The following is a 23,849-nucleotide window of genomic DNA, read 5'->3' on the forward strand; positions in this document are numbered from 1 at the left end:
ACTACACACTTGGCAGGGTCGCCGTCCGTGGGTCCCTCTGTTCCGCCTCCATCCTCCCTCCTTGCCAATATAATCCCGCCTCCTTTGGCAGTTCCCAGGGTTCTTGGTTGCCCCTGCCGGTACTACTGTACTTTTGCAGAGGCTGCTCTGCAATGGTATGGAAGCCAAAGGAACAACCCTTAGAAATGCAAGCTAGCGAAAAAGCTTAGACACCAAAGGACGCATACACTGAGGAAAAATGGTGTTTATGAAATAAGGATTAAGATGCATCACTGCTGCATTGTTATCTTTAGGAGGTATTTTGTTTCATTGAAAATTCTGAAATATTTTCAAAATTAGGTTTCTGACTCACTTTAAAAACCAATTTTGTTTTACCGTGTACGAAAAGTATGGAAAGCAGAAGGAAAAGGAGGCACACACACACACCGGTAACTGCAAGGAAATTGAATGAAAAGCCAGACACAAAACCAAAACAAAGCGAGAAGAGCTTCCCCATGGGTTTTTTGTTTTCAGTTTTCAGTTTACAGTGCGAAAATGGGAGAAAAAGTGAGCTGGCGGTTGGAAAAACTTTTGTCATTATGCAGGCAGTGCTTTCTCTAAATTTCCCGCCCGCCCCCACTTCCTGTCCCTCTCATCAAACAATTTTCCCTGCCTCGCTTATCTGGTGAATTGTCAAAAAACTTTTCGCCATCACTTTTTTTGTGTTCTTTCTATGTGTAAAAATAACTCCTCAAAGGAACAGAATTCAATAAAACGAAAACATCGTGGAACAAAAGCCACTCCCCCTAGGAAAACCCCACTCAAATGCAACCCCAAAATAGGCAAATGAAGCCAATAAATGTGTGCCGTGAAGAGCCACCGAATATTGACAGGGGAAATGTTTATTTTTAACACGGTTCATTTACCAAATTGGGCCTAATTTCTGTGGTCAGGTCCTGGAAAATGGGGTCAGCTGGAAATGAGGATTGGCCGTTGAACGGATAACAGTGAAACAAGCGGGTGAGGTGTCCTAAATTAGCTGGCAATTAATTAGGACCGAACGCAGATCCATAATGTTATGAACAGCATTATATCTCGCTTTAAGATTGCGTGTTTTTTGTTTTTGTAGTGGGTAGTGGGTGGTGCTGAGAATGAACCTTGAAGGTGGCGATGGATGGTGCAATTTACATTGTTAACTGAGCTGCGACGGAGAGACCAGTCATGCAACTTTGGAATCTCATGCTCGGCAGCTCTATCTCAGCTCTTTTCCTAACCCATTCGTTTCAATCTCGCTGCAGTTGCAATTGCAGCGACAGAAGGTTGCTAAATTGCATAATTCAGAAACTACCTCGTAGGGTTAAAGCCTTCGACAACGCGACAGCTTATAAAAGTTACAGTAATGTTTTTGTAATTGGCTTAAAAACTTGTTAATTAAGAAATTAACAACGTTGCATTACATTATGTTAACATACAGTGTGGGAATACAGTGTGCCTTATAATTCCCAACTAGCCATTTCGTTCGACTTATTAAGGGAAGTAATCCTCTGTTGTTCAGAGGGTTAAACGCCTGGTAGACAGAAACTCAATGGGATGTCCATACCAAACGTATGTTAATAATGCCCAACGACATGGCCCGCAGGCTCATTAGGTACGTATACATATCGATCGGGGATAAGGAGGCGGCATCCGGAGGAGGAGTGCCTCAAGTGGGGCAGTATAACCCACCCATTTTCGGTGTTGTACGTTATGTGATTCGAAAGCTTCGCCTGCCGCATGTTTTCCCCTCTCTGGTTTTGTGTTTCGGTTTTGTTTCGCCGTGGGTTACACAAACATTTCAAGTTGTTCCACAGGGTTTTTTCAGTTTGCTGTCCGGACAAGTGGACAAAGTGGTGCGCAAGTGGTTGCATGGCCATTAGAGAGGTGTGGGTTGAACTCTGGGCGGGAATAGGCCCCGTGGACCACTGCAGCTGTGGCCTAACTATCAATTACCTAAATGCAACTGGCGTAATCATTGGAATCTCTATCGGAGCGGCTTACTTATTTACGATAATTACAAATGTATTCTGGATATAAAGAAGTTTCAAATAGTATTAAGTCGTATTAGATCATACTATATTCTAATGTCAGTAGTTGTATCAAGTTCAAGTTGCTCTTTCTTGTAATACCACAATTTCTCTGCCAAATTCGAGCGACTAATTGAACTGCAACCTGGGTTCAGTGAACCCTGTAAAGATCAAATAAAAATCAAGCCACAAATGGCCACATTAGGCTTAGCTAATATCGCTTTTCCTCAGACAATAAAAGCCGAATGGCCTCAAGCCATGAACGAATCATGATCATTGATCAACCGAAAATCCAAGACCCAAAACGCGCACGCAATTTAGATGCCTTATATGGTGGATCGCCAAACGGCAGCCTCATAAAAAAAGGTAGAAAAAAAAATGGATGAATAAATAAAGGCGACATTTTGCAGCGACTGTTAATATCAGTACAGATACATAGATATATTCACCCATAGCTAGCTACTACTGCCATTGTGGCTGTTGCTGGCTATGGGTTTCCATTGAAAAGTCGAGCGAAAATGCCAGAGATCCAAGATCATATGGCCAAAAAAATGGATCCAAAAGAGTCGTGTGCTAAGCTTGCGCCAAATCAAGTGACGCAAGAGATAAAGTCAGGGGTATCTATACTTTTTTGGGGGGCTACGGGGGAATTCCTAAACTTGATTTCGCCAGCTGCGCGTGGGCCACCGAAAAAAGATACAAAAACAAACGGAAAAACATAACACTCAAGAGTTCGGAGATATCTGTGATCTCGATTTCGTTCGAAATAGTTGCAAAAGTTTTCCATAAATGCGAAAAGTATAAAACAATATATCAGTGATTAACATAAAACTTAGATTTACACGAAAACAGAGGCTGTCTACTTCTTTAATTAAGAATTATCTCTTGAATAACTATTCTGTTGTATGTTTGCGTTTGATTTATTTAATTCACACAGATCTGCGATCTGTATTTCTGTGGAAATAGTTGCGACAAGATTCAGAAGTAAAATAAATAGCATAAATGTGAAGCAATAAATCCAAGCCTTTCAACTTTGGTCATTTGTTTGAAAAGTTAAGTTCTTTAATCTGATCAGCAGATTGATGTACTTATAAAAAGCCCACAGATGTCAAGATTTGCCATAAACAAAACAAAATAATTTGAAACAATAAATTCACGTTAAGACTTTGGCACATCATCAAGATTATAGCTATTTAATGTTTGATCTGTCATCTGGCTTCCTATATGGTTTTTCCTTAATGAAGAACAACTTTTTGGAAATACTCGGTGCAGTTTTGAAAACATTTAAACCGTTGCAAAAGTTTTCCATAAATGCCAAAATGGTGAAACTATAAATTCAAGGCGTAGAGTTAACTTTTGGACACTTAAAGACATTAGCATAATGCCCAGATTTGCATGAAAATTAACGCATTTGAATGTTCAATCTGTCAAACGCTATGCGACTTTGGCTATTTCGTTAATTAAGAATAATTTGTTGAATAACTTTTTGTGCCTGCATTTGACTAATTAAGTTTATGCAAATTGCGCGAGCGTGGGCGAAAGTTTTATGACGCCGGAAAAAAGCTGAATACTTTATGAGTTTTTAAGTCGCCGACAAATTGACGATGGATATTGTGTGGAAATAAAAATTGAAACATTAAAGTGAAGCAACTATAAATAAATATACACAGAAGTCATAAAACAAAGGCGGGCCCTTCTTCTTGTTGAGTTTTTCCCCAAACTCCCCTTATTGCATCTTTTGGGGCTGCCTCTTCCAGTGCACTGGAAAAAACGTTCTATAATGTTTATCAATTAAGATATTGCTGGAATATTTTATTCACTAACACACATCTAAAAATTTCAATACAAGACCTTTAAGTTGAGATAAGCATCAGATATCAAATTTTTTTCTCAGTGTATTGGGGAGTGACATGAAGCGCAACTGTTTCTGCGAGACAAAGAAGGAGCAGAGAGAGAAGAAGAAGACGAAGGAAGAGGAAGCGGGAGCGGAGAATAAGGAGCACAACAGAGGGAAGTCGTTGAAATTAAATACGGTTTGTAACCAGAAATTCCGCAACTAAAAATAAACAAATGAGAAAAAGAAGCGCAGAGCACGCGACGCACAAAAGAGGGTGAAATTGTACCCGCGAAGAGCTGAGTTTAACAACAATATAATTTTCTTGGCCTCGCCAGCGATTTTTTATTGAGGAAATAGTGCAAATAGAATTGTGATTTCTGCATATTTGCATAAATTGCGGCCACTCGCAGAATTGCAAAACAAAGAACGGCGATAAATAAGGCCAAAACAACGATAGCGAAATTATCAGAAGAAACCCACACATGCAAACAGAACCTAAGACAACAAGAGAAAAACAAAAGTCACTTGCTTTCGTTTTGTTTTGTTTTGTTATGTTATGGTTTTTTATCACCCAGTGTCCATCTCGCTCCCGCTTCCCCTCTCTCTCTCACATCCCTTTCTCATTCCCACCCGATCGCCGTTGCATTTTGCGATCAACGGTTCTTTGGTTGGGGCATACTTCCTGCTCGCTCGCACCTACGCGAAAAGGCTCTGCGAAACCAGTTATTAAAAGCCATAAAAAGGAGAACCGTTTAACTGTTTAAGTGTCCCATGTTGGTTTTTTCGCCAGGTGTCTGAAACTTCGCCAGCTGTTGGCAGAAATTATTTTTGTATTTTCGTGTTTCGCTCGCATTTCTGCAATTTGCAATTGTTCTTTTCGGGGGTTTTTCGCTGTCCTGCTTCTGCGCAGAGGGTGCAAGCAGGACGGCAGGACTCGAACTCACACACACCCCTAAAAATGCCGCTACTCCAAATGCAATTTCATTGTTTTACCGTTGTATTTGCACTTAAATCGGAACCTGAATTTAATGGCGATTTCGTTTCAAAATATTTGCGTACACCCGGAATTATATGGCACCCACACCCCCATTTACACTTCGTATTTCGTTCAACTCCGGCGCAGCTTCGTTTTGCTCTCTATATACAGCTTCTTTGCGTTTTTTTTTTTATTAAATTTCTTTGCGCAAAAGGAGTGGCGTTGTCCAGGATTTTTTCACACATACACATGGACCTTATACACATATAGTCGGCGTCTTTTTATTTTCATTCGCACTGTTTTGTACTTTTTTCCGGCACATTTGCTTCTCGCCAAACTCCATTTAGCACTCTTTTGCTGGGATTTACCTTTAAAAAGCTTTTTGTTTAGCCCTTTCGGTATACACAAATCCTTTTTTTGAATACTCGCGACCCGGAATACTCGAATATATTCTATTTCGAAAGACGCCAATCGTACGATGAAAAAAATCACTCGATCATCATATGAACTCAGTACCCGCGGCAATTTATACTTATTGTTGATATTTTTGCAGCGGTTTAACTCGCGACGAAAACGCGTCCGGTTCGCTTGAATTTCGGGCCGATTTTGGTTTTGCTTTGTTTTTTTAGAGCTGGTACGATAGGAGATGACTATTCGATAATATCGGTGAAGTGCTTTGGCACTATGGGTTTTTACTCCTTGGGCCCAAACACGGTCACACTGATAACTTGCAAATGAATCGAATATTTAATTGTATTCGAGCAATCAGCGCTCCATTTTAAAAAGTTTGTATTCTAAGCTGACATTGGCCTTTTTACGAAATTAAAATGTATTTTGTCTTAAACAACTCACAAAGCTTAAAATTGCAGACCAATTTTTAATATTTAAAGACTTTAATTATTTAAGTTAATTATAATACATCAGTAATATCCATTATCTGGTCTTTTGTAAGGTAATGTAAAAATTAGCAATGACTCAAACCAGTAAAAAGCTTTCTACATTGATGTAAAAAAAATTGAAGTGTCGCTTGGTGACCCCAAGAATTTAACTAAGAATTTTAAAAAGGTATCTCAGATACCGTTTGTATTAAAATAACTTCTCAATAATAAGTACCCACCGGCAAATAAAATGCAGATCTTTTGTTGTATTTTTTTTTTAATTTTGAGATTATATATATATAATAATTAGATTTACATTCATTTCTGTACCATTTTACTTGTTTTATTTTAGAAATAAAGTAAGCATTTATTACTAATTCTTTTATTCTTTTTTTGTTGTTTTAGACGTGCATGTTGGTGCACTTATCTTTCCATTTTGCGTGGATGAACATTACTAAATACGGGGGCGTACAATCATTTTATAACACAAAAACAAACAATATTTTAAATATACTTCTTCATGAGACTGTTTCGTGTGGAAGAGAAGGAGTGGGGCGAAATCACGCAAACAACATAAAATAAGGCAGAATTAGTGTTTCATTGGGGACTTGAGTGTGCGCCAGTTGGGGATAAGGTTCTATATGCACTCGATATAGAGATATTGCAACGTGACCACTTTTGATATTGAAGCTAGTGAAAACACAAAGAAATGCACACAGTACAACAAGCGGAGATGGTTATCAATTTTAACATGCTACGATTTATAGAATTTTGGTTTAATTTCCCTCCTCGATTCGTTCATCCGTTATTTTGCTTTTGTTTTCATCATTCTCTTGGCTCTGTATAAAAGTTCAGTAAAAAATGCAGCTTAACTAGGTTCTCGTTTTGTAATTCCCTCCAATTTCGTTATTAAGGTAGCTCTCCTCGCAAACGTCGTGGTGCGTTTCTCTACTTCCATTGGATTTCCTCAATTGTTGCAAGCTTGCTTGGGTTTGTGTTGCTTTCGGCTTTATTTTACATTAATCAATTATTTACTTGTTTATCACTTAGTTTTTACAATGGCGTTTTATGTGGGTTTTGTTTGCTTTGCTTCGCTTCGCTTCGATTTCCATTTGCATTTGCATTTGCATAAAATGTATAAATTTCCTCTGCTCTCTCCACTAACACGTATTTATCAGAAACGCACAAATAAATTCTATTTGATAATATCAAGAACAAAAACTAACTGCATATATTTTCTTCTATATTTTCTGCTGTGCGCAGAAAATTCGATATACTTGTATGTTTTGTGGGCTTATGCTGCGCTGTTGGCTTTCAACTTAAGTTTAACTTGTAAGCGAAATCATACACAATCGTGAAACGACATTTGAAATGAATCTGAATCTGAATCGTGTGTGCTGGGTGTTCGTTCAGTTATGTAACGTTAATATACATACATCGAAAGGATGGAGGATACGAATTGCTTTAATTGCGGTTTTTTTTTTTCTGACCAGATCTGACAAAAAACCTCGACGAGTGAGCTTGAAATGTTCGTTTCTAAATATTAAGTAGATTATTTTATATATATATATATATCTATATATATATTGGCTCGCGTTGATCGAGTTTTCTTAGCACATTTACTAATTGAAACGTTGTCGTGGTGAATTTCATAAGCACAAGTTCATGACCTCGGGTTGTTGGTATGTTGTTGAGTGTTGTTGTTGTTGGTGTGTTTGTTTAGGATATCTCACTTAATCGTTATGCACTCTTCACTTAAATCAGCTAATTATCTTTTATGTGTTCACGTTAGATACTTTCATTCATTTTCGTTTGCCTTTTGTGGTAAAATAAGAAGAAAATGTTTATGGGTTGATTTTGTTGCCGGTTGAGCAAATCGATCGATGGGCGTCGATCGAAGCCTGCCTGCCAAGATCATCGATCGTCGATTGGATTGAATTGGATTGGTTTCGATTACCAATTGGCCATGCCCGGCTTGTTGAGCGTCATAAAGTAGATTTGACACGATGAAGCACCTTTGGCACTGCTGAAGAATACTTTGTCGTTTCGCTCGCAAAGGAATTTCAAGCGCTGCGCCTTTTTGTGCATGAACACACCATCCAAATGGCCGCTCTCGACGGAACGTATCTGTAATGAGGGCGCAAAAAAGCCATTTAAATGATTACTCGAGCTCCCAAAAGCATGCTCACTCACCTCTATTGCTTTATTGCCCCAGCCCATGATTTGTCCAGTGCCAATGTAGGCCACCGAGGTGGGCATCTCGCCCCACTAAGAGGGATTAAAGAAAATGTATTACACACTGGCCAACAAATAGCTAGGAGCATTCCCAAATGACTTGCCTGCAGTACAATGTTCTTGGAAACGCGGCCCACAGTGTTCACATAGACGCCCTCATTGTCGTAGCACAGCAGCAGTTGCATGCCATTTGAGTTGGGAAGCGCCACAATACAATGCGGAATGATTGCACCCTGAGTCTGCAGAAATAGCAATTATTTAGCAATCAATTACGACACTTGTCATCAGACCAACTTACATGCTTGGGAAGATAGATATCGTATACTTCAGCTGAATCTAAATCAACCGCATGGAAACCCTCGGCGGAGCCATAGATCACCTTCAGTCTCGACTGATCCTCGATGGTGAGATCGACCAAAAGCGGGCGATGTTCCAGTTCACCAAAATTCTATGAAATGAAAACCATAACTCGAAAACTTTCTTAGACTATATAATGAAGTATGGAGACCCACCTTAAATGCCATAAATTTGTGATATGGTTTGGGAGCCCATGCATAAATTTCAATAGAGTCTTTTAATGCAATCACTAGGAACTTAATCCTCTCGTATTTGACAATCTTAAAATGTACAGCACCTTGCAGATCACCCACGTTGATCCATCCGTTACGACGCTCCACTTGCTGCAATTGCAATCATATCGAATTATAAGTTTAATGGATAACTCGGCAATTCAATATCTCACATCGGAGAGTCCGTCGGTGCGCAAGATCTTCGACTTAAGCCAGGACAAGTAGTAGACGCGCACTCGGTTCTTCTTGCCGGATATGGTGACCAATATGTTCTGGCCCTCTAGCACCTCCATTTGCTGGAAACGGCGTCGCGAGATGAGCTGGTAGACCTGTGGAAGCAGACATAATGGTGCATTAGAGGGGTAATGATTTCATTTTATATGATTCACTTACCTTGCCCTGACCGGATCGATCTAGCAGCATTAAGCCATTCTCTGTTCCAATCAGCAGGTTGACGCCCCACAGCGCTGCACACAGGATCTCCGAGTTGAAGCGCTTCTTATACTTACGGATCTCGGGCGTGTCGTTGGCCGCCTCGTGGGAGGTGGGCGTTACGTTGACATTGACGTGCGATTCCCGGCGCGAAGGACCAGAGCCGCCGGCCCCGAAACCAAAGGTCAGGAAACTGCGCTGCTTCTGTTGCAGGGCATAGGCGTGCGGTGGCAGCGGATTGGAGATCGAGGCCGAGGATGTCGAGGAGCAGGGCGTCAGGTGGTGCAGGTTCGCGGAGGAGGAAGAAGCAGATTTGTGCAAGAGATTAGTAATACTGCTGGAAGAGCGCGTCTTGCTGATCGAATTCTTGGGCGAATTCTGGCGCGAATTCGAGGACGAGGAGGCGAGCGATATCGTCGACTGGGGCGAGTGATTGCTGCTGATAATCACGCCGCCCACAACGGTACCGCCCCCCAAACCGAGACCACCGCTTCCACTGCTGGCGATAAACGATTTCGATGGCGTGGAATGCACGGATGAGCTGATGGCCGCTTGATACTGCTTAATCGATAGCACAGTTCGATTATTGCGATTATTATATTGGCGTAAGTTTGATTGTTTATGTTTTATATTAATTTTATATTTCATTGTTTATATTTTTACACAGGATTTCATTGGTTTTTGATTTGTTTACGTTTTTTATGTAGAAAGAAAAGAAAAATAGAAAAGTGCAGAAAAATTTTAATTAGTCTTAAGATGTCAACTAAAAATAAGAAAAATTAAATAATATTTACATGCGAGGATTGGGTGTGTGCTTCGGTTTTTGTGAGCATAGAGAGCATTACAATAGTGTCTTGTGTGTTTATAAGTGTTATGTGTGGATGCTTAGACTAACAACAAATGAAAATATAGCCGAAACTCAGACCAGGTTAACAGTGGTAAAAAGGCGGAAGTGTGTTAAGATTAAACCAAAAGAAATTATAAATCAATATGTGATTAATCTTTCCCCAGAGGCCTTTGGTAAAAAGAAGAAACCATTTAAAAATATGTTGTGTTTTCATAATATTTGGGAAGCATTTCTCCAAGTGTGTGTTGTATGTGGTATGTGTGTAATGTATAGTAGACGAAACGTTAGCCACAAAAGATTGGCTGCTTACAACGCAAAAGACAGGGAATACCCAAGTTGAAATTGAAATGAATATATACACATTTGTAATATTGACAGAATAACACTGAAAAGTGTTCCTAGGGCTGGGAAAAAGTTGTAAAGATGTGCATAAATTATATTTAAGATTTCCATGTCCTTTTAATAAAACAGATTGTATGGCACATTATGAAAATGTGATGAAAAATCATAAGATGGAGAGAATTATAACTATACACAAACGTATTTTCTTGTTTTGGTTGTTGTTTATTGGGTTTTGTTGGTTTTTTAAGAGAGCAAATTATACAAAATAAGGAGCACTTTGTCGGTGGGGGACTAATCGTTCATACTTACTATTGTAATGTTTTGATTGTTTGTTTTTGATTGGTAATTTGTAAATTGTTAGAATATATCGTAGTGGCCATCAGCTCAAACGTTGCGGAAAGACAAAGCACAATTAAGAAGAAGAAATTTGTTTAAACATTTTGGATCTTTACTTTTTGATGTGTTCGATAAATCATTTTTACTCAGTCATGCACTTGGTGAGAGCTTCATACGAGCATGCAAGTTATTTTCATATTTTCAAAATTTCTCGACCAATTTTCATTGTTTACCCTCTTCATAATGAACTTTGCTCCACGCCAAAGAGATATGTTTATGCTAGAGATGTTCTATATCTTAGGGATTAGTGACATACATAATTGGGGTTAGGAATGGGATATGACCAAATTAAACGTTCTAAACAAAAAACTGTATCTGCATCTAGTTTACTTCTAAGTAAAAATTTAAATTCCCCGACTTGAAAATTATTTCTTATGTTAGTATAAATCCCTTGATCGAAAGTGTTCTGATTCACTGGTTATTAAAAACGTCTCAAGGTGGAATTCTTAAATTAATGACTGATAATGAACTTGTTTATGACTCTGTTATCAAACCGGAAGAACTTCAAGTTATATTTTCTTAGCCATGATTCCTAGCAGAGAAGAGATAATGGGAATGAATCGGCCCGAACAACAGAACGATACAACGAGATATATTATCACAATAAATAAACTCAACGTGGACACAAGGGTTACGAACGAAAAACACAATGAAAAATCGATTAAAACGAAAAACACAGAAGGACGAGTCGGAGTATTTATTGGGCACATTACTTACCTCCTCACTGGATGATTTATCATGGCGTGGTGGCGTTGCCGGCGACGCCTGGCTGAGTAGATCCGGCAGGACGCTGCTGGTCCTTGTCCCAGGAGTTCCCAGTCCAGTGCCATCGGCGCCCACGCCGCTGCTGCCACCGCCTCCTCCGCCGCCGCCGCCTCCTCGATTCTGTGTGGAAACACATGGCACAGAGTTAGCATATCACTTAAATGCAGGTTCTCAAACAATTGCAATGGAATTAGAGGGAAAAATGGGGTTACAGAATGTCTTTAAGGGAAAGTAGGAGAAACAGAAACGAGTCAACGAAATGAGTCAAGTAACGTACAAAAGAGATTCAAGAGCAGCAGCACAAAATAAATGAATGCCAATGAGACACTTGAGGTTGCCTAATGATGACCCCGCCACTACTAAGCCTCGACTTTAGCCGCATATGGGTTTACAGTAGGTACAGATATAGACAGAGTTCTGGGTGCGGGGTGTGTGTGTATGTATCCTTTTGTACAGAGCTTAAACACTATAACATTTAGGTATCGAGTCCGCTGAGTTCGTCAAAATTGTTTTAAAGCTAACACTTATTCTAAATTGGCAACATTTCAGTTTCAGCGCAGCAGGCAAAACGTGGGCTCAAGTTGCATAAACAATCTCTCTCAGGCGGGGCGTTGTATTATTTATGTTCCTTAATTAACTTTTACTCTTGCGTACCAAACCAGCAAACTTTTGTAATTGATTCCGAGTTTGTTCAGAGAAAAGCTTTAAAACAATTTTGAGCGAAAGCAGTAGAGTTTACAGATGATACAGAGCAGCATTCTAATTAACAGAGTTACATGAGGCAGCAAAGTAAATAATTTATTTAATAAATAGCACTAGTAGAAGCTATTGCAAGTCTAACCACATAGGTATACTAACTATCCGAACTATTTAGGTTTTTTTTGAGTACAGTTTAATATTTTATCCAATCTATAAGAACCAATTAAGCCCAAATGTATTAAAATTGTATTATTTAACTAATTCAAGTTGGTTTACTGTTTTTAAATGATCCTAGCTGCCTCAAATACCAAAACTCAGTCATAAAACTTTATCGACACCGTATTATTAACATTAAAACAGGAAATTCAGGATAGCTTTAACACCTGTACTACGGATATTACTGATCTCATTAGCATTCGATACTTTTGCCTCTTTTTCGGGGTTTATAGGATTATATACAGATTAGTTTACCGATCTCGACTGTCTACCGGTTATTTGCATTTGTTAATCAGTGTTCTTAAGCGTATTAGATAGTCTTAATTAGGGTTGCGGTTAGCTTAAGTCCTAAAATGGCGTGGGCTCTGATTGATTATGAAAGTAAACAAAACAAATGAGAATGAAATAAACAATCGAGCATAAAAACCAAATAAAACCAAACATGCTCAAGCAATGAAAAGTATAAAAACACATCGTTTAGCTATCCCCTATTTTGTACAATTCCAGCTGTTTTTCGATTAGCAACAATGGGCGTGTATTGTTTTAATATTTTATTTACGAGCTATTAGTTGAAAGTGCGTGTGTGTGGATGTGGGGAGTATGGAAATAGCGAGCCAAATGGTAAATTTCAGCCTTTTTTTGGTAGTTCGGGTGGTTTGGTTTACTTTTCTGGCGCCAAGACAAAACACAATTTAATGGAATAATTATTTTTGCAATATTCTTTTTTGGTGAGTTATGTTCGCAGCATTTTTTGAATAAATGTTTGCCTCTCTGTTGATTTGCTTGTTTGGTGCGAGCTGAGAGCGTTTACCTGCTGCTGCTGTTGCTGCTGCAGTTGCTGCTGCTGCTGCTGCTGCTGTTGTTGCAGTTGCTGTTGCCTTTGGGCGCGAACGGCAGCATTCTGCAGCACAATGACGGATTCAGTCTTTTCGCGACGCGGTCGCAGGAAGTTAAAGTTGGCCAGGGACTTGGAGGTCTTTGGAGCAGCTCCCTTGGTGGCGGTGGCAGTGGTTGTGGCTGCAGCTGGTCCTGGCTTGGCACTGGCAGTGGCAGTTCCTGCTGCAGCTGCTCCTGGCGCTCCAGGCGCGGCATTCTCCTTGCTCTTACTGCTGATGCTGCTGCTGTAAATGCTGTTCCTTTGGTACACTGCGCTTGACCTCTGAAGAGCCTGTGCTGAGGGCGATCCCGCTGTGGATCCGGCTGCAGTGGCTCCACTGAACACCGCCGAGTATCTCTTGGCCAGCGGGAAGAAGTCCGAGTTCTCGCGTCGAAAACCGCGCTCAAAATTCGTTGGCAGTCGTGAGTCCGAATCCTGGCGCTTATGCGCTGGGGAATTGGTGCTACCACTGCTTCCGCTACCACTTGCACTTCCCGATCCCGATCCGGATCCTGATGCTGATCCTTGTTCTTTGGCAATACTTTGGCTAGCACTTGGTTCGGCCTTCAGCGGCTGATAGCCCCGGGGAACTGGTCTGGTGATGGCCTCCGCCACACTGGCCCTTTGGAGCTTCGTATCCGCCTTCAGCGTGCTCAGCTGTGAGCTTCGGCTCAGGCTGGCAGTGGTAGTGGGACTACCACGTCCACTGCCCCTCGGACCGTTTGCGTTCTTGGGGAAGAACCGATCAAAGTCCCAGTCCCTCAGCAAATTGGATTCGTCGCCGCGACGCGACGGTGTCACATTGGCTTGCGATGTGGATGCGGACTTTTGCAGGCGGTTTATGTTCTGCTCTAGTTTCTATGGGGGATTTCGGGTTCAGGGAGGAGTAGTAGTTGTTGTTGTTGTAGTAAGTACGCAGCAAGAGAAGAATGGTGTTAGGTTGGTCTGTTTTTAATACTTAGAGGCATCTAAATATCGATTAAAAGAGAGCTTGGTTCGTCCCCACCCACCACAGCATGGAAAGTTTTTCATGAATTCTGCTCTTCATTCCGGTAGGTAACGAAATACACAGGGTTTTGATATATATATCTCTGATTTTGATCAGTGGTCTCGGAAATATATGTACCAACCCAGGTATGTAGGTATTCGAGAGATATATGGGGTGTGTGTGTGTGCGGATGTGCATATATAGTCATGTATGTACAATATCTCGATCGTGTCAACATTCTATGCACCAGTGCATTAATGTTTATATAGATGCAACATCACACATGGCTCAATCAAAATATACAAAAAGTTGGTAACGGAAATTTGGAAAATAAATTTGTACAAAGAAAGAAAAATTCACGAAAAAGATTTCACACTGCTTGCGCCATTAAATAACTATAAAAATATATATATATCAAATTAAGATTAATGCAAATTCAAATAAATTTAGTAGGAAAATCAAATCATATTTTAGGCTAGTCTAAGTAACTCTTTAATTTAGAGAACCACAACCAGGTTGAACTTAGTGTATATTATCCGTTTTTGATTTAGTCGTAATCCTAGTTTCCTTTGTTCGGGCTGGCAGACCTTTAACCCGGCAAAAGCTAGTTTACAATTTGTACAATTGTCACCGATTCACAAGGCATATTCCTAAAGCTCATTCTGGCCTAACCCTCGCGGTTCGCATCTCATCGGTGGTAAAAAAATCAAAACTAATAACTAAACTAAACGAATAGTCGTACTCATAAGTATATAGTAAGGGTATAGAAGCTGAGCTCTGAAGATGTGGGTGCAACTTACGCGCTTCATGATCAAAGTCCGATCGCCAGCCTGATCGTCGTCGTCGGGCGTGGGCGGCAGTGGGCGGTTGGGCGGTCCACCGCTGCCGTGACTCAAGGGCGTTGTCGTGTTGGCGTCCTCGGAAACGGGTCCCAAGCCGGGCCTATATGAGAATTCGGGTCTGAACGTAACGAAAACCAAAAAGCCAACAAACAAATCGAAAACGAAAAAGGGGCGGCAAATCGTCGTTGACCATGGATATGGATATGGAAATGAAATGGGAGTGGCAGTGGATGTGGAAGGGTGTAGGTAATCAAAGAGGTGTTTAAACAAGTGAGAGACAAGAATGTTGTGAAGTGGGGTTAGTATCAATAGAGAGATGATGTGTTGCTTCTAATCAGGGACCGCAAATAGATTGCATTATGCTGTATTGATTAAAAACAAATTGTTTACTTGATTGATTCAATTTAATGCCTAATAGCCATCTTCATTTGCGATCCCTGCCAACTGATTCTTGATAGTGAACTACTCGGTTGCATCTTCGATTTGTGGAATTTTGCTGCAAACTGTCACGCCCCTTCTTTGTGCTCGTACTTACAGTGGCTTGGGCGGATCACTGGCCAGTAGAGTTCCATCGTTCCTGGCCCGATCGTTGGGCTCATCCGGCTCGCTGTCCGAATCGCTGCTGTCCAAGGGATCCAGCGGGTTCACCGGCTGGCCCAGATGATTGTTCGACTGCGGCGGCAGAGCGGCGGCCGGCTTGGACGAACCGCCGCCTCCGGATGCCGATCCCCCGGAGGAGGACAGACCGCTCGACTGGCGATTGTTGCGAGGCGGCGCCTCCGGCTGCGCCTGCTGCTGGGATCCCTGGCCACCGGCGGCCGTCTGCGGCTGTGGCTGTTGGGAGAAGACCACGCCCAATTCACTTAATTGTGCTGCTAACACATCCAAATGATCCTACAGTTTTACAATACATTTTTTGGTTTGTTGTTTTCGTTTCAGGGGCAGGAGGATTTGTGTGTGTGTTTGTTTGTTGTGTGTTTGTTGTTGGGTGTGTGTTGAATTGCACATGATACCACAGTTTTTCACGGGTTTTCGATTCATTTTGAGGGGGGTGGGAACGAAAAGTAAGAGAGCATTAGATTGGATTTTCCTCCGATACGGTACTTATAGATAAAAACGATCAAACGCACGCCAGGCGAAAAGGTGTTTTTGGATCCAGCAGAGCATTACATAGAATCGGTTAGAAAGCTCGGTTGTTAGTCTTTATCTACGTTAGTTGGAAGTATAGATCCGTTTCGGCACTTCACTTTGCTCGAAACCGCATTAGAAACGCATCAATCACAACGGAGACTCTATGCTCCAGGTGTATCAATCTACTGGGAGGGGGGTTAGTCAAATCGGTTGAGTTATGGAATCTTTGCGCTGTGGAAGCTTAGTTCAAAAGTGGCACGTGCAATAGGTGTTGGTTTTGGGGTTCGAGAGTTACAAAGGGTTTTGTGTACCTCCGTTAGAGCAATTTTGACTAAGGTCCAAAAGGGGGAGTTTTTTTGGGGTTACACAAATGGAAAACAATCAATGCAGAGTGCGTTGCCGAAATAATGTGTTAGTTTTAAACCTCTTATCTTGACCTGATTATATCAAAATGCATTTCCTTAAGGCCAAGTACTTCGGAAACGCACTCAAGTTTCAAATGTATGCAAACTTTATAGGTAACTCAAGCAGTAAACGAAACGGAAAAGATGCGACAGGCTTCAACTGAAAATCGTAGGACATACCTCAGGTCTCCTTGGTGGTAACTGTTGTTGTTGTAGTAGTAGTCGTGATTGTTGTTGTGTTTGATAATATCAAGTGTTTGTTTTGTTGTAATCGTAATCGTGTGCGGTTCGGAAATCATACGTTGGTTTAACGGCGCAACGGGATGATGTACACATGAGTCAAATCATAAATCGACATATGGCATACGTATATATGGCGCATACGGTATATGGTATATACGGGTTTATCAATGCATATTTGTATATAACGATATATATATATATTTAGAGATTATGTAGGCGCACATAACATGAAAATAAAAGAGATATAAATTAGGATAAGATATGGCATGGTTTCGACTTTTACATGGTTTACATATGGGTTAAACTAAAAACTAACTACAACGCGGGGCGGGGTTCACAAATTACGGGGCAGAGATGGAGCATCCTTGGGCACATTTCACAACTATAAGCTGCTGTTATGCTTTCTCGACTGGAAGTCATTGCTCTGGAGGAGACCTCCCCTTGAGATCGGATTACCCGATTGCCGCCTTATCGGCCCTGCCCTTTCGCTGTTAATCTACGCCCGATACGCACCGATGGCTTGAAGTTATTCTGCGAGTTGCGCTGCTGTTGCTGCGGCGTCTGTCCCGCCGGCTCGCCGCACTTGGGCGTCGGTGGCAATGGCCGATTGGCGTGCGGCGGATCCGGCACCACGATCAGGCGCTGTGGCGGCCTTGCTGGCGGACCCGGCTCCTCAACCTGCTGGCGCTGTAATCAAATAAGAGCGTTGAGTACATCAGAGCATATTGTAGGGCCACATTCATGGGCATCTCCTCACCGATGGCGGTTTTGGCTGCCGATTGGCCTGTGGCTGCTGGGCCTGCGCCTGCTGCTGGGCGGCCTGCTGAGCCTGTTGTGCTGCATGGGCCGCCGCTGCTGCCGCCGCCGCAGCCTGCTGTTGCTGCTGCTGGAGTTGCGCCTGGGCCTGGGCAGCGGCATGGGCGGCAGCCGCCTGGGCCTGCGCCTGGGCCATCAGGTGATGCTGCTGCTGCTGCTCGGCGGCCAGGCGACCCTCCTGGATCTGCTGGAAGTTGCGGCGCAACGTGTCGCCGCCTGGTGCCTGGACAATGGAGCTGTGCTCACCGGCCAGCTGCGGTTCGTCGTCGTCGTTGTCGGAGCCCGAGTAGCGGTAGTCCTCGCGCTCCTTCTCCTGCTTGCGCTTCTTGCAGCGATCGATGTGGTCCTTCAGCTGGATGCGCACCTGGCGATCTGTGGGCTGGTCCTTGATGAAGCCGTGCTTCAGCAGGTTCTCGGTGTAAGGCCGCTGGTGATAGTCCTTAACTGTTAGTGAAACATTAAGCTTAATTATTGATCTCATGGGATTTTAAAAAGTGCAATGGCATGACTCAAACCGGCGAAGTTTTTTTTGCTACCATAAAAGCAGATGACTCACCTAGCACCGTGTCAATAAAGCCGTGGAACTTCTTGGACCACTTCTTCGATTTGAGCCTGGGTGGCGAGTTGCGCGGAATCAGGAAGAGGGCGCGCATCGGATGCAGATCGCAGAGCGGGGGCTGTGACTCAGCCATCTCCAGGGCGGTGATGCCCAGCGACCACAGATCGGAGCGATTGTCGTACGTGGCGTCGGGATTCTCGTCGCAGGCAATGACCTCGGGGGCCATCCAGTAGGGAGTACCTATGGTGCGGGGGAGAGAAGCGGACGAAAGCCAGTTTAGCAGGTAGGATCGACGGTGGCAGGTGACTCATTTAGTTTACCGATGAATGTGTTGCGCCGTCCTATCGTGCGATCCAGCTGGGCGGAGACGCCAAAGTCCACCAGCTTCACCTCGGCGTTGTCGGTGAGGAGCACATTCTGCCCCTTGATGTCGCGATGGATGACTTTGTTCGAGTGCAGGTAGCTCAGGCCCCGCAGGATCTCGCGGCAGATGTAGGCGATCCACTCCTCCTTCAGGCTCTGACCCTTGGTGGACTTGACCAGATCCGTCACCGATCCAGCACCACAGTACTCCATCACCAGCCATAGCTGATCGTCCTTCCCAGGCGGTGACTTCTTGATGAAGGCTCCGTAGTAGGTGGCGATGTTGCGGTGATTCGAGTATTTCTTTAGCACATTGATCTCCAGCTTGATCTCCTCCTCTTCGTCCTCGGTGACGTCCATCACCTTTATGGCAGCCAATTGACCAGTCTTCGTGTGACGGCCCTGTAAATAGAAAAGCGAGAATTTTGGATGTTTAAAACAAAGGATTGATAGAAATGCAATTATGAAATGGAATATTAAGTTATTGAGGGGAATGCTTTCGGCATTGTTCATGTTCACATCTTATTTTTCGATGTGCGAAATATGATTAATCTCTGAATGAAGAAGGCCAAGTGACGAATTTAATTTTTTAGTCATCAGCAAACAATCTTGTTAGAAATTCAATTGAAACACAAACGTGATTTTTCCAGTCGCATATTTATATTTGCTCAGTTAAATCGCAATTTATATTCTTTAAATGCGGAAATTATACCTATGAATATTGAAAACTATGTAAAACCACTTGAGTCCCAAGAACCCCAACCGATTTGGTCTTGAGCACTGGCCATGATCGAGGTCAGGCCTGGGGGTTCTACTGCGTTTCCAGAACTCGGCTCGGTTCATTGCGGCATTGAGGCTGTTTAATGCACTTCAGCACCCTCCATTATGCCGTCGACGACAACAAGAAGATGGCGATGACGCTGGCGACGACCATGGAGGCGTTGGCTAGTGCAGCGCTGTATATATTCTATATATTTTATATGGTCTGTGGGTCTGGCCCCTTCCCCGCATTCCCGCCCGGCGTCCACAAAGTGCGACGCATAAAAAGTGATTAAGTAAACAAAAGCAGCCGCAACGCCAGCATCGGCATCGACTCCAATGGAATCAAACAATAGAACGCAACGAGGAGGAGCGCAAGTGGAGGGCAGGGAACTCTGTCTGGAGAGGAGCATCAACCTCGAGTGGGGTAATGTGTCTGCTCAATCAGGGTGTCAAGTAGTTAAGGTAAACATGCCACAAATATCTATTCAAGAGCGCCACGAAGGTGACTAAATCAGGACCTGGGTGTAGGAAACTAAAAAAAGATTGAGGCACTGAGGAAAATAATTTGCAGATTGAAAGTTCGTTGGAGTATTTTTCAGGCAAAGTTAACTATAGATTTTAACTTATCTGCCGAAAGGAGTCAATCTTAATTATTAACTCTCTCTACTCTTTAATTTGTGGCAATACTTAACCAGAGATTCAAGAGTCCCAAAGTTTCCAAGTCACGTTGCATCTTCGGCGTTTAGTGCTGGTGCTCAGACCAACCCCAACTAGTTTCAATCGCAAATTGTTTTTATTCTCTACCTCCTTTTTTTCTGGCCAAGATTGAGTTGTCCTGACCAACCGGTTGCTGGGTGCAAAAAGAGCTCCCAGCTTCATCAGCTGCCATCGGCTGCATCTCCGTTGCGGCTGCCTTGTCGCCTAACCTAAGCCGCTTTTAAAGTCATTTTACATTTAATACAGTTTTAATTGAGTGAGCAGGAGCATCGGGCTCCGGCCCCATCCATAAATCAAAATGCTTAACGAGAGATGATAACAATTTAAGTGACGATAGTCAGACGATGACGATGCGCCTTACGGTGCGGGATGGCATGGTATGAAATGTTGCCCGTCGGCTCTTCGATGTTCACTTTAAGAGGGTGATTACGATTTGGTTTCTGGTTTGCCCGACCCACGGGGAAAACACTCTGGAAACTCCATCTATGCGCTGATCTATATCTGTAATAGCTTCGAGTTGATCGGTGTATTTGGGCACCTTTAATAGACGTCGTTACAGCTCTATATAGCTGATGACGGAGAATCGGTTCCATCATGAAGCTTGACAACCATGTCCAACAAATATCAGAAGATTTTACAAAAATATTTACAACTGCAATGGATGGAAATCAGAATATGCAACGCCATTACTTATAGTGTACCCCATAACTCAGTGCGCAAAAACCTGTCATTTTCTTTCCGCTTATTGAATAGTTAGACGAGGCGTTACACCATGACTAGATCCTATCAAAATGTTATTAAGAAAATGGCCAAACGAAGCGAAAGGAGTTGGAGGAGAATGTCTTGGCCATCAGCGCATCATCGCCAGGTTCTAACTGTGCTGCAGATTTTATGCAAATTAATGATATGCACTAATGGAGCCTGACTTGCGGAATAGAACGAATTTGTGCATGAAGGAATCGATTAGATGGTGTATTGCACTTGTACCAGGAAATTGTCGTCTTCGATTTTTGAGTGGGTTCAAAATCCGCCCCGGGCCACGTAGCTATGTAATCGAAGAAGAAAGATGATTGCCGCAATTAATACAAAGAAAAATATTTGTGAATCACTCAGTGCGGTCGCACTCCCATTGGCATTTCTCCGCCTCCCGTCGGTTTCTTCTTAAAAGCCCCAAAGCAAATAGAGCTAAACAATCCGCTGAAACAAATAAACAAAGCCACTGACTGCGACCGACGACAAGCCTTTTGCCATATAAAGCTCCGACCGGGTAAAAGAGAAAAATCGCTGAATTTGTAATATAATCAAAATGTGAAAATGTTTTAAAGGTAAAGTCAACAATGGAATGAAGCTCGGTGCTCGAGTGGTGCAGCTGTCCGATTCGAGTTTGGATTTGCCTACCTATGCACAAGAGATGGTTTATGATTACCACACCGAGCACGAGTATCTGTCAGATACCGGCCACAGTCACAATAACACTCACAGATACACACACATACAGAGACGGATACGGATACAGGCGCAAATAAAATCAAGCGTGAAAAGAAACCCAAACAATAAAACAATCAACCCGATGATATGCCACAAATATACAGATACTTGGGCGCTAGGGTGGACCTGTCTCGTGGAGAAAGATACTTGAAATGGATTTACTTCTTTAAATAGAACAAGGCAAGGAATTTAACAGAGCGAGGCTTATATAAACTTCAGCTTGATTACCGAGTATCTTAACCTTTTGATTTCATAAAATATATGTACTTCTTTGTTGCAAAGATCGAAGGTCCACCGTAAACTGCATTAGTGGCTATAGAAAACTGCATAATAAGGTGGGAAATATATTCTCATAAGCATTGTATATATCAGATCGTGAAAAGTATACGTAAGAAGCATATGCAATATCTTGTTTTGGAAACTTCACTCTACCCCCGTTCGGAAACTATGCAAGTCGTGTAAATTGTCGACAAAAATCCCAGGGAAAAAATGCGAGAAAAATTCGCAACAGACGCTGACAGAAAAAATATGATTTTGGTCTGCAAGCTGGCTGATAACAGAAGAGGGAAAAAAAAATATATATTTAAACGCAAGTCGGAAACTGACGTTGCATAAGAGGCAAAAATGCTGTCAAGTGCCTCCCCTAAAAAGTGGCCCAAAAATATCAACTTTTGGACATGTTTTTCAAGTTGCCCCAACTTGGCACGCAAATCGCTTGAAACAAAGAGGAGAAAGGGAAATACATTTCATATACTATATACAACTGCGATTGTTTTAGCTGGAAGAATTTGAGTTCCGTTTGCGATAAGGAGAGAAATCCCATGTATTCTATACGATTAGCAGATGAAAATAAACGAGGAAATGGAAATGTTTTGAATAGATTAGCCGAGAGCTGGAATCAAGGAACATAGAAAGTAAAGTTATGAGTCGCTACAGAATTTATCTAGAATTTATTCAACCAAGCAGCTTCCCGCTCCACTTGCCCCATTTCCATGCAATTTATATCGATGGACCCACCACCCACCTGTCGCTGGTGTTGGGTAACCCAAAGAGCTCCAGCCACATCAAGCCAAAAGGAAACCAAACCACATGGTACCACCACTTTTCTCCTCTACTTCAGTCGATGCTGCTGCTGCTGACACCTTTCATTGAGCTTTGTGGGCATATTAATTGTGGCAACTGCATCCAACTGCATCTTGCAGCTCCCACACAGCCGCACACAGGCAATTCAATTACAACACTTGCGAGCCGCAGAGATCCGACTTGGAGTGCGAATGGAAACCACAGCACCACGCCCGTGCGATGCGTCGAGTTGGGTATCACAAGTAACCCACCGACCCAAAACCCACCGAGTGGCAACAGCCTCCGGTTTGCCCCACTGGCCCACAGAGTTGGGCACCTCCAGTTCGGATCAGCAGTGCAACACAGCTGCGTTTGGCCAACTTACGCAACATTTGTGCATGCTTTTTATTGTATGAGATGCCTGCTTTTTGCGCTGCCAGTCGATCGGTGTGCAAATTTGTAGACTCCATTCGAAAGGTGATTAGGTGGACCACACTGGGGTAAGAGGGGGCAACGAGGGGGAGCGGGAAGGTTAACGCTCATCAATTAGCAATTGTTGTTAGTTTCGTTGATTAACTTGGGTAATCAACGTTTTTGTTGTTTGAAAATTCGTAGGTGTGCTACAGTCAATACATTTTGTGTTGGAAATTCCAGTTATAGTTAGATTTAAACTTATATATTTGAAAATAAAGTTTAGCAGATATAGATTGTCTCTTTGGAAAGCCAGAGTGTGCCAAGCACCGCCTATCGAGGGCCTACTGTACTTTGGTACTCGCGTTGCTATATCTCGTTTGGTCTGCGAGTGTTTGCAGCTGGGTCATAAAACAGCAATGAAGGAGCAATAGTGCTTGAAATTTTTGTTTAAATTTATGCCCAGATATGTGGCTCAAATTTGGTCAGCGCTCGAAGTTCCAGGGGGGGAGGTTGGGTCAAAGGTTAGCCAGGCCAATAGTTGCACTTACCCCGCTCGATCCCGCCCACCCGTTCATTGAACCACTTAACAGGCTTTTTAGCACTTGGCTGCATTTCATTAAATTGAATTTTCCCAGCCGTCAGCAGAGGAGTGTGTCTGAGTGAGCGGGTGAGTTCGAGTGGAGTGGAGTGGAGTGGAGTGTTGTGGCATGGAGCAGCGCCAGGAAAAACCGAGTTCAAAGTGTTTGGAAAAGCTTTCCATTTTGTATTATTGCCAGGTTGCTGCCGTAGCCTCCACCTGGTTAACCTAGTTAGTCAAAGTTTGTTGTTTGATGTGCCAGTTATTTTCGTAGCCAAAGTGCCAGCGTAAATGTAATTTTGGCATTTACAATTTAAAAACTGATAGTACGCCACTAAAAGCTGTCTAGACAAATTGCCCGAGAATAAATCC

General features: G+C 42.6%; 1 protein-coding gene across 15 annotated transcripts in view; it reads right to left on the reverse strand.

The window, feature by feature from the left end:
• Positions 1-6,595: 6,595 nt before the first annotated feature.
• LOC6736501 (mitogen-activated protein kinase kinase kinase kinase 4) overlaps positions 6,596-23,849 on the reverse strand; it is a 30,797-nt gene continuing 13,543 nt past the window's right edge. For 3 of the 15 annotated variants that reach the window (XM_039293741.2, XM_039293740.2, XM_044922878.1), the window contains exons 4-19: positions 18,415-18,859; positions 18,092-18,334; positions 17,477-17,979; positions 17,233-17,406; positions 16,657-16,677; positions 15,477-15,835; positions 14,900-15,059; positions 13,046-13,969; positions 11,272-11,439; positions 8,931-9,530; positions 8,711-8,866; positions 8,481-8,648; positions 8,267-8,416; positions 8,073-8,207; positions 7,927-8,001; positions 6,596-7,860 (exon numbers count right to left, since the gene is read on the reverse strand). In XM_039293741.2, the coding sequence (XP_039149675.1) occupies positions 7,687-7,860; positions 7,927-8,001; positions 8,073-8,207; positions 8,267-8,416; positions 8,481-8,648; positions 8,711-8,866; positions 8,931-9,530; positions 11,272-11,439; positions 13,046-13,969; positions 14,900-15,059; positions 15,477-15,835; positions 16,657-16,677; positions 17,233-17,406; positions 17,477-17,979; positions 18,092-18,334; positions 18,415-18,859 (4,455 nt within the window). In that variant the 3' untranslated portion in view covers positions 6,596-7,686. The remainder of the gene's footprint in view (positions 7,861-7,926; positions 8,002-8,072; positions 8,208-8,266; positions 8,417-8,480; positions 8,649-8,710; positions 8,867-8,930; positions 9,531-11,271; positions 11,440-13,045; positions 13,970-14,899; positions 15,060-15,476; positions 15,836-16,656; positions 16,678-17,232; positions 17,407-17,476; positions 17,980-18,091; positions 18,335-18,414; positions 18,860-23,849) is intronic. The other 12 variants (XM_039293743.2, XM_039293742.2, XM_016170360.3 and 9 more) reach the window with 12 other exon arrangements.

This window comes from Drosophila simulans, chromosome 3L (assembly GCF_016746395.2).
Source record: "Drosophila simulans strain w501 chromosome 3L, Prin_Dsim_3.1, whole genome shotgun sequence".
Classification (NCBI taxonomy): domain Eukaryota; kingdom Metazoa; phylum Arthropoda; class Insecta; order Diptera; family Drosophilidae; genus Drosophila; species Drosophila simulans.